This window comes from Lacerta agilis, chromosome 16 (genome assembly GCF_009819535.1).
Source record: "Lacerta agilis isolate rLacAgi1 chromosome 16, rLacAgi1.pri, whole genome shotgun sequence".
NCBI classification, from domain to species: Eukaryota; Metazoa; Chordata; class Lepidosauria; order Squamata; family Lacertidae; genus Lacerta; species Lacerta agilis.
The window spans coordinates 38,501,597-38,513,394 of NC_046327.1; the positions used below are offsets into that span (position 1 = coordinate 38,501,597).

General features: G+C 50.3%; 1 protein-coding gene across 8 annotated transcripts in view; it reads left to right on the top strand.

Moving 5' to 3' along the window:
* Window positions 1-11,302, top strand: part of IQSEC2 (IQ motif and Sec7 domain ArfGEF 2) — a 158,219-nt gene extending 146,917 nt beyond the window's left edge. For 2 of the 8 annotated variants that reach the window (XM_033172703.1, XM_033172706.1), the window contains 7 exons: window positions 2,191-2,330; window positions 2,438-2,563; window positions 3,216-3,315; window positions 3,673-3,834; window positions 7,394-7,567; window positions 9,141-9,190; window positions 9,633-11,301. In XM_033172703.1, the coding sequence (XP_033028594.1) occupies window positions 2,191-2,330; window positions 2,438-2,563; window positions 3,216-3,315; window positions 3,673-3,834; window positions 7,394-7,567; window positions 9,141-9,190; window positions 9,633-10,703 (1,823 nt within the window). In that variant the 3' untranslated portion in view covers window positions 10,704-11,301. Of the gene's footprint in view, window positions 1-2,190; window positions 2,331-2,437; window positions 2,564-3,215; window positions 3,316-3,672; window positions 3,835-7,393; window positions 7,568-9,140; window positions 9,191-9,632 lie in introns of all 8 variants that reach the window. The other 6 variants (XM_033172708.1, XM_033172707.1, XM_033172704.1 and 3 more) reach the window with 5 other exon arrangements.
* The last annotated feature ends 496 nt before the right edge of the window (window positions 11,303-11,798 follow it).

The window sequence follows — 11,798 nt, forward strand, 5'->3', positions numbered from 1 at the left end:
TGTTGGTTATGTGGGTAAGAAATTGATTTCCTCATGAGTGAAAACTCTTTATTAATATGTCAGTCTCAGGTAAACCCAGTTCCCACACTTGAGTCCACTCATCAGCTTCATAATTCTAACAAGAAGCCTTCATTAGTATATCAGAAAGGACCCAGCATCTGGAAGATCGTTAATTAAGGCTGAAGACAGATAATTGTTTTTTCAGAGTCCTGAAAGCAATTGGAAAGGATTGCTACTTGTGATGCAGATGTCCAGGAATTAGGTATATGATCTGTACTGGGAGGTCTTGCACTTCCCACAAGGGAACACATTCGTAGTCTGGGAGTACTCGTCAGGTAGAATTCAGCAGCATGTTAAGGAGATCATTCCATCAGCACAAGGATGTTTGATTGCCAGACAAAGTGTCTCTCCTCTACTCCCCCTGCACACTGTTCTGGGGGTTCTCCCAACCCTCCTGAGCAGATTTGGGGTGGAAGGAGAGGGAGGAAGTGCCATTGCACTAGCGGGAGTCCTTGTGCTGGCTTCTGCTAGTGCAACAACTTAATTGAATTGAATCCAGCCCTTGTCACTGAAGTCTCAAGTGGTTTCTATGGCTAAAAGTGATTGTGCCCAGTAACTCAAAGCAGGGTTTTTAGTGTGGCTGGTCCTGTTCTGTGGAAGAGCATTCCTGTTGAGAGACAACAAATGCCCAGTTAGCTGCACTTTCTGAAGACAACTGAAGACATTTTTGTTCTAACATGCTTTCCTTAGCTGGATAATTGGGTCTTTACCATGAATGTCAGCTTTCTATGGTTTTGTTTTCATTTTAAATGTATTTGCTGTTTTGTGTTTTTAATTGTTCTTAATTTCATTTAGTGTACATTACCATGATAAGGTTTAGAAAATGATTAATAAATCAGTAATAGTAACAGGCCCCATCATGGAAATGAAACCGCCTTGGTCCTGCTGGTCGATGACCTCCAGTGGCCTAGGGTCAGAGTTTAAAACTGTTTCCTGGTTCTGTTGGATCTCTTAGCAGCTTTTGATACCAGTGACCATGGTATCCTTCTCGACCATCTGGGGGGGTTGGGAGCTGGGGGCACAATTATGCAGTAGTTCCACTCCATCCTCCTGGGCCATGTCCAGAAAGTGGTGTTAGGGGATGAGTTGGACTCTCACTTGCGAGGTGCCTCAGGGCTCCATCCTCACCCTCATGCTTTTCAACATCTATATGAAGCCTCTGGGAGAGATCATCTGCAGGTTTGGGCTGGGTGTTCACCAGTATGCAGATGATACCCAGCTCTTCCTCTTGTTAAATCAGAACCAGTGAAGGCGGTGAATGTCCTATGTGAGCGTCTGGAGGCGGTTGGAGGATGGGTGGGGGTTAATGTATTGAGGCTGAATCCTGACAAGACAGAAGTACTGTTTTTTGGGGGGGGGTGACAGGGAGCAGGTGGGTGTGGGGAACTGCCTGGTCCTGAATTGGTCCAATTGGTGGTGACCCTGTGATGGGGCCTTTTTAATGGTGGTTTCCTAGTGAGCTGTGTTTTTAACTTACAGGAGGAATTTGAGAACACTCCTGTTTACCCAAGCATTTGGTGGCTGCAAAATACTGTCCAGTTTCCCAGGATCCCTGAGATCATTGTATGAAATAATGTTTTTAGTTGTAACTGTTTTTAGAGAATTTCAAGAGTTTTAGAATGCCTTTTTAAAAAATTATGAATGTGTTTGCCACCCTGGGCTGCTTTTGGAAGGAAGGGTGGGATATACATTCAATCAGGCAATTAATCATTGCACGGTAGTCATCCCACCTTCACCCCGGGAAACATGCTTTTACAGTGTTTCACAAATATTCCATATTGCTTTTACTAAAAAGAGATCCAAGGTTTGCTGTTGGCTTATTAAACCTGGCATGTTAGGGTGAAATAAACCACAGTCCTTTATTCAGTCATAATGCTTTACGCCCCTTGTGCAAATGAAAAGACCAAAGCAGAAGTGACAAGGCTGTGTGCACCGGCAGAGTAGTAGCATCAGATAAGTCATTCATTCCTCCAACCTCTGTCTTCAGTAATGGGATAATATTATTACCCTACTTTGTAGGGCTGTTGCAAAAACTCATGGGAATAACCTATGGAAAGCACTTCAAAGAGCTGCTTTTGAGAGTCTTTCCCTGCAACCTATGGACTTGCTCTTTTGTTGTTGCTTCAACAGGGGTAGATAACGGCGAGGACATTCCCCGTGACCTACTGGTAGGGATTTACCAGAGAATTCAGAGTCGGGAGCTGCGCACCAGTGATGACCACGTGTCTCAGGTCCAAGCAGTGGAGCGAATGATTGTGGGCAAAAAGCCGGTGAGTGGGAAGAGGCTATCTGAGGAGGTGGATTTGGGCTTACTGAAGGTTTCTGCCCCTCTTTCTGGCTCCACTCCTAACATTTTCTGTCTGTCTGTCCCACCCAGGTTCTCTCTTTGCCCCACAGGCGCCTGGTTTGCTGCTGCCAGCTGTATGAGGTCCCTGACCCCAACCGGCCCCAGAGGCTTGGGCTACACCAGAGGGAGGTCTTCCTGTTCAATGATTTGTTAGTGGTAAGGTCAGGGCAGGGAGCTAAGACTAGGTTTTGGTGGTGGAGGGAGGGTTGCAAGATGGAGTTGCTTGTTTTGAGCAGATTTGGCTGCCTCAACATGCACCTGCTTGGACATGCCTGGGTGAAGGTAGACCTCTTCAAGATTTCTTGGAAGAAGCTATGACTGCTAAGCTGTGCTTTATGCTTGCCTGTCTGCCTGCTGCCTCCTGGTTCTCTCCCACGGTGCTTTTGTGATGCCACATGGCCATTGCCATGTGGTAATAGGCTGTCTCAATGCAGTAGACTGACTAATTAAAAAAAAAACGTTTTTGTCAGTAGCACCACATAGTAAAGAAAAGGACTCTGTGGATAAATAAAATTAATGAATCTATTTTAAACATCCATGCCGCATTCCACCCAAGCGTCTTCTGAGCTCCCACTCTGCTCTGAAAACATCCATAAGAAAATATCTTATGGGTTGAACAGACAATAATAGCAAATAAGTTCTTAACTTGTAGGTTAGACTGTTGCAACTCAGGAAAGAAGCAGGTTTCAGTGAATTGGGTGGCTGTAATTCTGAGCACTGTGCTTGGGTTAGTGAACAGTTAGCTCACTGCTCTCTCTACTCCTCATTCATCCTTTGCTTTCCCACTGCATCTCCTCACAACATTTAGGTGACAAAGATATTCCAGAAGAAGAAGATCCTTGTGACCTACAGTTTCCGCCAGAGCTTCCCTCTTGTTGAGATGCAGTTGCAACTCTTCCAGAATTCATGTGAGTTTCTCTTAGCCATACAGGAGCCTAGAAGCCTGGTTGTTGCACCAACCCAGGGCTCAACCAGCACAACATACTACCAGGTCTCCCAAATTAGCATCTTTTCTCCATTCTTCCCATGATTAGACCCCTGAGCTCTTCTCAATGATCCACACTGATGTTGTGCCTTCAGCCCCATACCTATTGTGGACCTCATTACTGCTCATGCCTTTGTCTGTAGCTGGAGACGTCCTGGTTCCCCATCTCAGAGCAAACCCTTTGCCCGGGCCCAGCTCTGTGTTGCCAGTTACCTGCATTGAAGGGGAGGGTGTGTAGTGGGGCCCACAGTCACCCAGCATCTCACTCTCTGCCACCCAGATTACCAGTTCGGGATTAAACTGCTCTCAGCTGTTCCTGGTGGGGAGAGGAAAGTCCTGATCATCTTCAATGCCCCCAGCCTGCAGGATCGGTTGCGCTTCACCAGTGACTTGCGGGAATCCATTGCTGAAGTGCAAGAGATGGAGAAGTACCGTGTGGAATGTGAGTGATGGGTGGGGATTGTTAAAGGATAGGAGGCGTTAAGAGGGGGGCATGGATAGGAAGGGAGGCAGCAGGTGGGATAATGGATGAGGGTCGCTGGTGGCATCCTTGGGGCAGCATCCAGCAGCCCAGGTGGTAAGCAGGTAGTAGGCAGCTAAGTTTGCCGGAGTGGACTGGAAGACATTCAGGGAACAGGATGACTTCTCCCACTGGGCTAGATAGGCAGGGCCTTTTGAGTCTTTAGCCTCCTCTTCCAGGGGCAGGAACTACCCACCCTCCTGTTCTGCCCTACTTCTGGTCAAGTTAGCAGGTTCTTTTTTTCTCTGTGAGGAAAACAATTCCTTTGTGGTTTCTCTTTTGCCTTAATTCTTGCTTCTTCTGTGTTGTTTATTGTCTGTAGGAGTTGGCTGAGGCCAGGTTTTGTTTTGTTTTGTTTTTGGTGTCATGGCTGCTGAGCCATGTTTAATTGATATCCTGCCACCCCCGCTGCAGCCACCTATGGGTGAGGGGCAGGATCCTGGGGATTCTCTTTTGAAAGTCCCCAGACACAGGGAATATTTCATATTGACTTCTCCAAGTGTCATGAGTGGGGTCCTCAGCAGTGCTCAGTCCATACACCTTTCTGAGGTTTTCCCCAGGAAAAGGGAATTTCCTAAATTTATGTCAGGCATAATATATATTTCTAAGGAAATTAAAGGCTGTATCCACAGGTCTAGGGGTCATAAGAGAACCAGATCCCGGTCTACACATAAGTACAAATGCAAGCACCTACCTAAGAGACAGGAAGGGGGCAGATCTCACAGGTCTCAAAGCCCATGTTTTCTGCCATGGGGTTTTTCCTCTCATGGGTACACTCATGCATTGACAAAGAGATTAAAGACTCCCTTGCTCATAGTAAACACAGAAGGGAGATCTAAAAGTCATAAAATGAGGAGAATCCAACAGATTTCCTTCAAATAGCCTATCTCTTAAGCTCCTCCAGGAGTTTTCCTCCAGGCTGCTTCTGCCAAAAGTGTCAAAGAAGGAGTTTGAATCTGCACCTGAATTCCCCCCCCCCCGCCCTTTCTTGGCAAAAGCCAGCCAGATTTTTCAGCTTACTGAGGAACAGCCTGTGGAACCAGAGCCGTCTTAAGGGGATCTGCCGCCCTGGCGCGGCTATCCCTCCGGCGCCCCCGCCATGCCGCCTCTCCGCCGCCTCCCTCCCGCGCTTGCCGCCCCTTGGGAGGGGGGTGGGCGAGCGGGGGGTGAGGGGCGTGGCGCTGGAGCGGCGCGGGGCTCTGCGCGCCCTTCCAGCGCTTCCGGGATGGGAGGCGAGGGCGGCCGGCTCGCGCTCCGCGCGCAGCTGGACGGCGCGGCGCTGCTGGGCAGCTCGCGCTGCATCGGGCGGGCGGCCGGCTGCGCGCGGGAGCGCGAGCCGGCCGCCCTCGCCTCCCATCCCGGAAGCGCTGGAAGGGCGCGCAGAGCCCCGCGCCGCTCCAGCGCTCCAGCTGGGGCTCTGGGAGGCGAGGGCGGGCGGCTTACAGCCCGCCCGCCGGCGCGCGAGTGCCCGCCTGCCCGTGGGGGCGGGGGCGGGTTGGGGAGGAGGAGCCCGGTATGCCGGCGGGCTCGCGGGGGCGCCCCTGGGGCGCCCAGCGCCCTGGCGCACCGCGCCACCGGCTTCTATGGATGAGACGGCTCTGTGTGGAACCCTCAGCCTGCTCCCTGGCTACGGGTGCTAAAGGTTTTTTCCTTCTGCCAAAACAGCTACAGTGCTTTTTCTATAAGTCTTCAGTTGTGTTTGCAAGACTGAGTGGGATTTTCCCAGTAAGTTGTTCTAGCTTTCCTTTTCATTATTCCCTTCATCACTAATTCCCTCAGGGTTTTTTTAATGAGATTCAAAAGGTTCCCCCCACCCCACCCCAAGTAACTTGTTTGTTTTGTAAAATTTATGTGTCACTTGATTGGAAGAACAAAAAAGCTGAAAGGATCTGGTTGACCTCACTAGATTTTACTGGCTTCCAGAAGGGCATCAACCAAATGTATTTGCAGCACTACCTGGAAGTCTTACTTGTCTTGGTGTTCCTGGTCTGGGGTGGATCCTCTCTCACATGACATTCATGATTTTCTTCCATTTCTTCAGGAAGGGATAAATAAGGGACTTGGCACCATAACCATCAAAAGACAAGTGGCCTCCCTTAGCAGTGTTTTTTTCTTGTCTGGATGGGGATCTGTTGTGTTTCCTCAGGGGGGTTATTTGTCCTGCACCATGGTCATATATAGATTCCTTTCTTGGAATTTAAATTGGGTTCCCACAGCTTTCAGGAGTCTGCCTTTTGATCCCTTAGTTCCTAATCCAATTTTTTTAACGTTGAAAATTGTTTTCCTGGTAGCCATTACTTTGGCTCATTGGGTTTCAGAGTTGGGGGCCTTGTCCTCTGATCCACAGCTCTGCATTTTTCATCGCAGTAATTTGTGTTATGTCCAGACTCTTCTTCCATATCCAAATTTAATTCAGTTTTTCAGAGAAACCAAGAAGTGGTGCTTCATTCCTTATGTCCCCTTAGTCTTTTGGAGTGTGAATTCACATATTTTTGTTGTCTTGGTTTGAACGAGAGCATAAGTGTTGTGCTATGTAATTTCCAAATGCAAACTATGTCTGTTTTGGCATAGCTTTTTTGTGTGCTGGGCATAGTCACCATGGCTGTGCTTATCTTGTGGGGGGGTTGACATTATCAGCTCTGCCAGTTAGTTCTGGGGGGCAGGATGGCTCCTTCCTTGGATGAGGAGGCAAAAGATTTGGGAAGAGTCATCTTACTCACTGAATATCCTCCAATCCACTCTTCAAACAGAAATTCATGGGAAACACCACTTTCCACTTTTTGAAAAGAAACCCTGACTCAAATAATTGTGGGGCTGCTAAGCTAGCCTGAATTGAGGTTTGTAATAAGCCAAGGGGGATGAGAAGAGGGTTTGAGAGCAGAACTGTGTGCATTACACAATACTTAAGTGATTCTAGTCCTCTTGCTATGGATATGGAAATGGGTAATAATAATAATAATAATTTCTATTTGTACCCCACCCATCTGGCTGGCTTTCCCCAGCCACTCTGGGCAGCTTACAGAATATATAAAACATAAAAAGCATCAAACATTAAAAACTTCCCAATACAGGGCTGCCATCAGATGCCTTCTAAAAGTTGTATAGTTCTTTATCTCCTTGACATCTGAAGGGAGGGTGTTCCACAGGGAAGGCGCCACCTTTGTGATTTCCCCTTTCTTCCATTTCTTATACATGCCCTTCTTACACCTCAGCCCATCTGTAAGCTGCTTCTGCAGCCACACCAGTTTCTTTAGATGCCTCCCACTGTTCAACAACATCTCAAGGGCCGCTGGTTCTCTTTCCCTGTTTCAGATAAAACCCTGCAAATGTTTCATGATTTTTGTTAATTATTTCCAAACATCACTTGCAGACTCCTTTGGTGTAAACTGGAAGCAAGTCCTGTTTGTTGGGGAGGGCTGAGAAGCATCAAACAGAATGGCTCCTAAATCTCACTGCCTCTCTCTTTTTCTTCTACACGCAGCGGAGCTAGAGAAGCAAAAAGGAGTGATGCGCCCCAATGCCTCCCCCTCATCTGGGCCCAAGGATGCTGTGAATGGGACCCTGACTCGCAGTAGCCTGGAGGATGCCTACACTGTGGGAGAAGGGCTGAAGCGTAGTGCCCTCAGCAGCTCCCTTCGTGACCTCTCTGATGCTGGTGAGGGGCTGGGGGTCAGGACTCTGGGATCTTTCCATGGCTCCAGGAGGGCAGAGCCCAGTAGGCTCCAGGCTGGGATGAAGATAAGGAAGGAATTTCTGGGTTTATGCTGATGAGAACTTTAAAAGAAACATCACTAGATTCCACAGGAACTAAAATTTGTGACAGGTCTTTCTAGCATGCCAGGCTTTGCCAGGCACCCTTGAGGACCTCACATGACATCACTCACTGCCCCCCCCCTCAGTGTGTTAGAGGCCTTTGCATGCCTCTAGTAAAGCTTCGTGAGCCATTTCAGGTTCCTTTTTTGTAGATTCCAGACTTTGGGCCACTTCATACCAGTTACCTGGTAGGGCATTTTTCTAGACTACCACTTCAGGGTTTAGATGTTGAGGCTGCTTATTTGAATGAAGAAGTAAAATCCCTAGGTGTAGGGAAATGGCATGCCATGGAAGACTCTAGGCTGAACCTTCTCCTTGGCATGCTAGTTTTTATTTGCTGATGTCGACCACGCAGTGCCACTTGCAATATGCTGGAGCAGGGGTTTACCAGAAAAGCCTTTGACGCTTGATTCCACTGAACACTCGCTGTCTTTCACATGGATGTTTTGGCAGCATCCAGATTTTTTAAAAAAAGCTCAGTTCTTCTCAAACTTTGCTTAATTTTGGTTCCACTCCAGAAATCAAACCATCTCTAGAATGTAATTATTATGGCTCCCTCTACTGGCTAAAAAGAACATGTAACATATGGATAATGTTTCATCCACCGTCATTTTAATTCTAATCCACACATCTGACTAAAAAACATTGAGCCCCAGGATTTGGGATTCGTAGTGTTAATTGGGTGGGGCAGGGGTGGCTGCTGTTTGCTGGTGACTCAGTGCTTTTGGTGGATGGATGGGTGTCTGTCTTGCCTTTTGGAGCCAACCTGATTGTGAGGAAGGGTGCTTCCAGACACCCTGCTTATTGAGCATTCTGATTTGTTCACAGGGAGATTATTGCCTAATGCTGCCTTTCCCATCCTGAGAGGTTAGATGGCATTGCATCAAAGCAAGTGCTACCCCACACATTTTCCTATCACTTCCCTTACTGCTAAAGTCTGAACTTTTCAGGAAATGGGTTTGTTGCACAAGACCTCTCACTCAGCTATAATTGCGCAGCCCTAATGTGATTGAATCCCACCTAAAATAACAGCTTGGAATCTGCCTGAAGAAACCCAACGTGTGTGTGTGTGTGTGTGTGTGTGTGTGTGAAAAGGGGGGCAGGACACAGTCAAGGGCATACTTTGACGCAGATAATGACACAACAGCAGAAGAGGCCCCCTGCTTCCTATAGGCCCATAGCCACCCTGCATCGGACTGAAGTGGAACAGGGGCAGGAGACTCTCTCTATTTTAGCTCTTATCTTCTGCTAATTCTTCCTCTGCTCTGTTGCTGTGCTTTGTGGGATTGGGTTGTGGGATGGCTGGGGGCTCTTGGCCTGGGCTCCCATTTTTCCTCCCCTCCGAAGTGGGAGTGTTGGCTGTAAGGGAGGGGGAGGGTGGAGTTGAGGTCTTGCTAACCCCTGCTCTGTTGCAGGCAAGCGGGGCCGCCGTAACAGCGTGGGATCCTTGGACAGCACAATTGAAGTAAGTGGAGAGGAGGAGGAGGAGGAAAGGGAGCCAGATATTGAGGGTGGGGAGGGATACAGGTGGAGTTTCCCCAAGCCTTCCCACTCTCTGCCTTGCAGCCTCTCTGTTCTCTCTCTCTTTCTCTCTCTCGCGTTTTCTTCCACTCTTAGCAGAGGAAGACACAGAGGTTTAAGGGATGTGGGAAGTGATTTCTTTGGTGCAGAAGATTGGCTGGCTCGTCCCAGTCTGAATTACTTTTAGTTAAAGCCAACCCTTCTTCAGACAGGCAGAAAAGCATGGCCATCTTTGAGTATAAATTCCTAGCCCCAAAGGTGTGGGGGAATTATAGGAGCCAGTTGTCTAATACCCCATCTTTCTCTCTGTGTGTGTGTCTCTCTTTCTCCTTTCTGCTTCCTCTCCCTCTTTTGTTCTGTTTCTCCACCCTCCTGCGTCCCTTCAGGGGTCTATTATTAGCAGCCCACGCCCTCACCAGAGAGTACCACCGCCTCCCCCTCCCGAGGAGTACAAGCCCCAGCCTCGGCCCCCCTCAAACTCATCGTCTTTCCTGGGCTCCCTTTTTGGCAGCAAGCGTGGGAAGGGCCCCTTTCAGACGCCCCCTGGCCAGGCCTCAGCCTCCTCCTCCTCAGCCTCTTCCTCTCACCACCACCACCCTCATCACAGCCACCCGTCCCTCCCGGATGGCAGCCAGTCCAAGCTGCAGGCTCTCCATGCCCAGTACTGCCACGGCCCCTCTGCCCAGCCCCCTCCTCCCTACCCCCAGCAGCCCCCTCCTCCCCAGCAGCCAGCCCCACCCCCGCCACCACTAGCCCTGCCCTCCAACCCCCTGCCTCCCCAGGTCCAGCGCTACCACCACTCCCAGCAGCCCCCGCTCTCCGCCCCACCACAGAAGCAGGCGGTCCCGGCTTTCCCCACCCCACAGCCTCACCACCACTACACCCTCGGCCGGCCCGTCCAGCAGAAACGCGCCCACCAGATGGCGGCTGCTGCTGCTGCTGCTGCTGCCTCCCAGCACCCCCCTTTCCTCCATGGGCGCCAGCCCACCTCACCGCTGCCCCTTTACAGCCCTGCCCCCCAGCATGCCCTGGCGCACACTTACCCTCAGCAGCTGCATCAGTCTGGGGTCAGCGGGCAGCACACCCTGCATAGGCCCCAGGCCCCAAAGCACTTTATCTTCAGCCACCACCCTGCCCAGCTCATGCAGCGGCCGCCTCCGCCTCCTGGCATGGGGCCCTACCCTGGACACCATGGCCACCCTCTGCATCCTGCTCAGCAGCACCATGGCCAGCCTCCGATGCCCCCTCCCCACTCCCCCATTCCCCCGCACCCTTCCTACCCACCCCTCCCCCCTCCGTCACCTCACACTCCCCTCAGTCCCCACTCTCCAGCTGCCCCTACCTCCCCACTGCCCCAGCACATCACCATGCACCAGGGGGGCTCCCAAGCCATGCCCTCCCAAGGGCCTCCCAACCCAAAACAGAAGCCGGTGAACAGAATCAGCACCGTCGTGTGAGGAACACCGCCACCACGGAGTTGATAGGTTATAAATATATAAATATCAGAGCTCGGGGCTTCTCCCATCACAGCTGTGAGGTGGTCAGGAGGGGTGGGGGCCAGTGGGTGTCTAGACCTTTTTGGCCGTTCCCCTTCTTCCTCCCCACTCCATACCCCATCCCTCTTTTTCCTAGGATCAGAACTGAGAGAGGGCATCCTTCCAACCAATGCCTCGGAAAGGAAGAAATCGGGATCTGCAACCCCACTCGTGGCCTGAGGGTGGCGCCACTTAGCACTTGGGCTTTTCTGTTCCCTTCGTGTCACCCCTCCCCCTTTCTGGTCAGAAAATGGGGTGTCTGAGGACTATGCGGCAACTTTTCAGAGACGTGTTGAAAACGTGAGGTGCAAGAGAGGGGAAAACTCTTCCGCATTTGCGCAGCCATTGTGGTCTGTTGTCACACAGAGTGTTTCCGCTTGGACTCTTCCCTAAATGTGCTGCAGGTGGAGATGGTATGATGTATGTATACCTCATTCATGCAAACAGCATGCGAAGCAGCAAAACTGTTTCCGGGTGGTCTAAAAAACCAGATGCCAGGGAGGATTCTGACCTCTTCCCTGATACGCTAGCTGTGTGTGTGCGGGGGGGGGGGGCATTTGGCAGCGCAGTTCCCCCCTGCAGTTCAAAGTGGAACAGTCCAGGAACAGTTTAATTGCACCATCTGCTGTTTTTGTGCAAAGCAAGTCAGACATGCTAGTGCCAGGGACAACTTGTGCAGTGTGGCAGTTTTGAAGGCATAAGAATAAGCTGTAGAGTGGAACTTGCACTTTTGCACGATCCCACTCTCTCCAAAGACTGATACTTCTTTTGCTCCTGGCGTTTGTGCACCAGCATTTGCCCACCTACACCATGTCTCCGTGAAATGTTAGCCGTGTAGCAGGCAGTCCCCCATGGCTGCCTTCCATGTGTCTTGTTTACATAGCAGGTGGCCATTTATCAGACCTGCCCAAAGAGCATTGTTTTCAGCTCAGAAGGATGACCGAAGGAGAGCCTCTTGCTCCCCACTCCCCGCCTAACTTAAAATATCTGACTGCTCCAGTTTTTAATAGCAGCTGT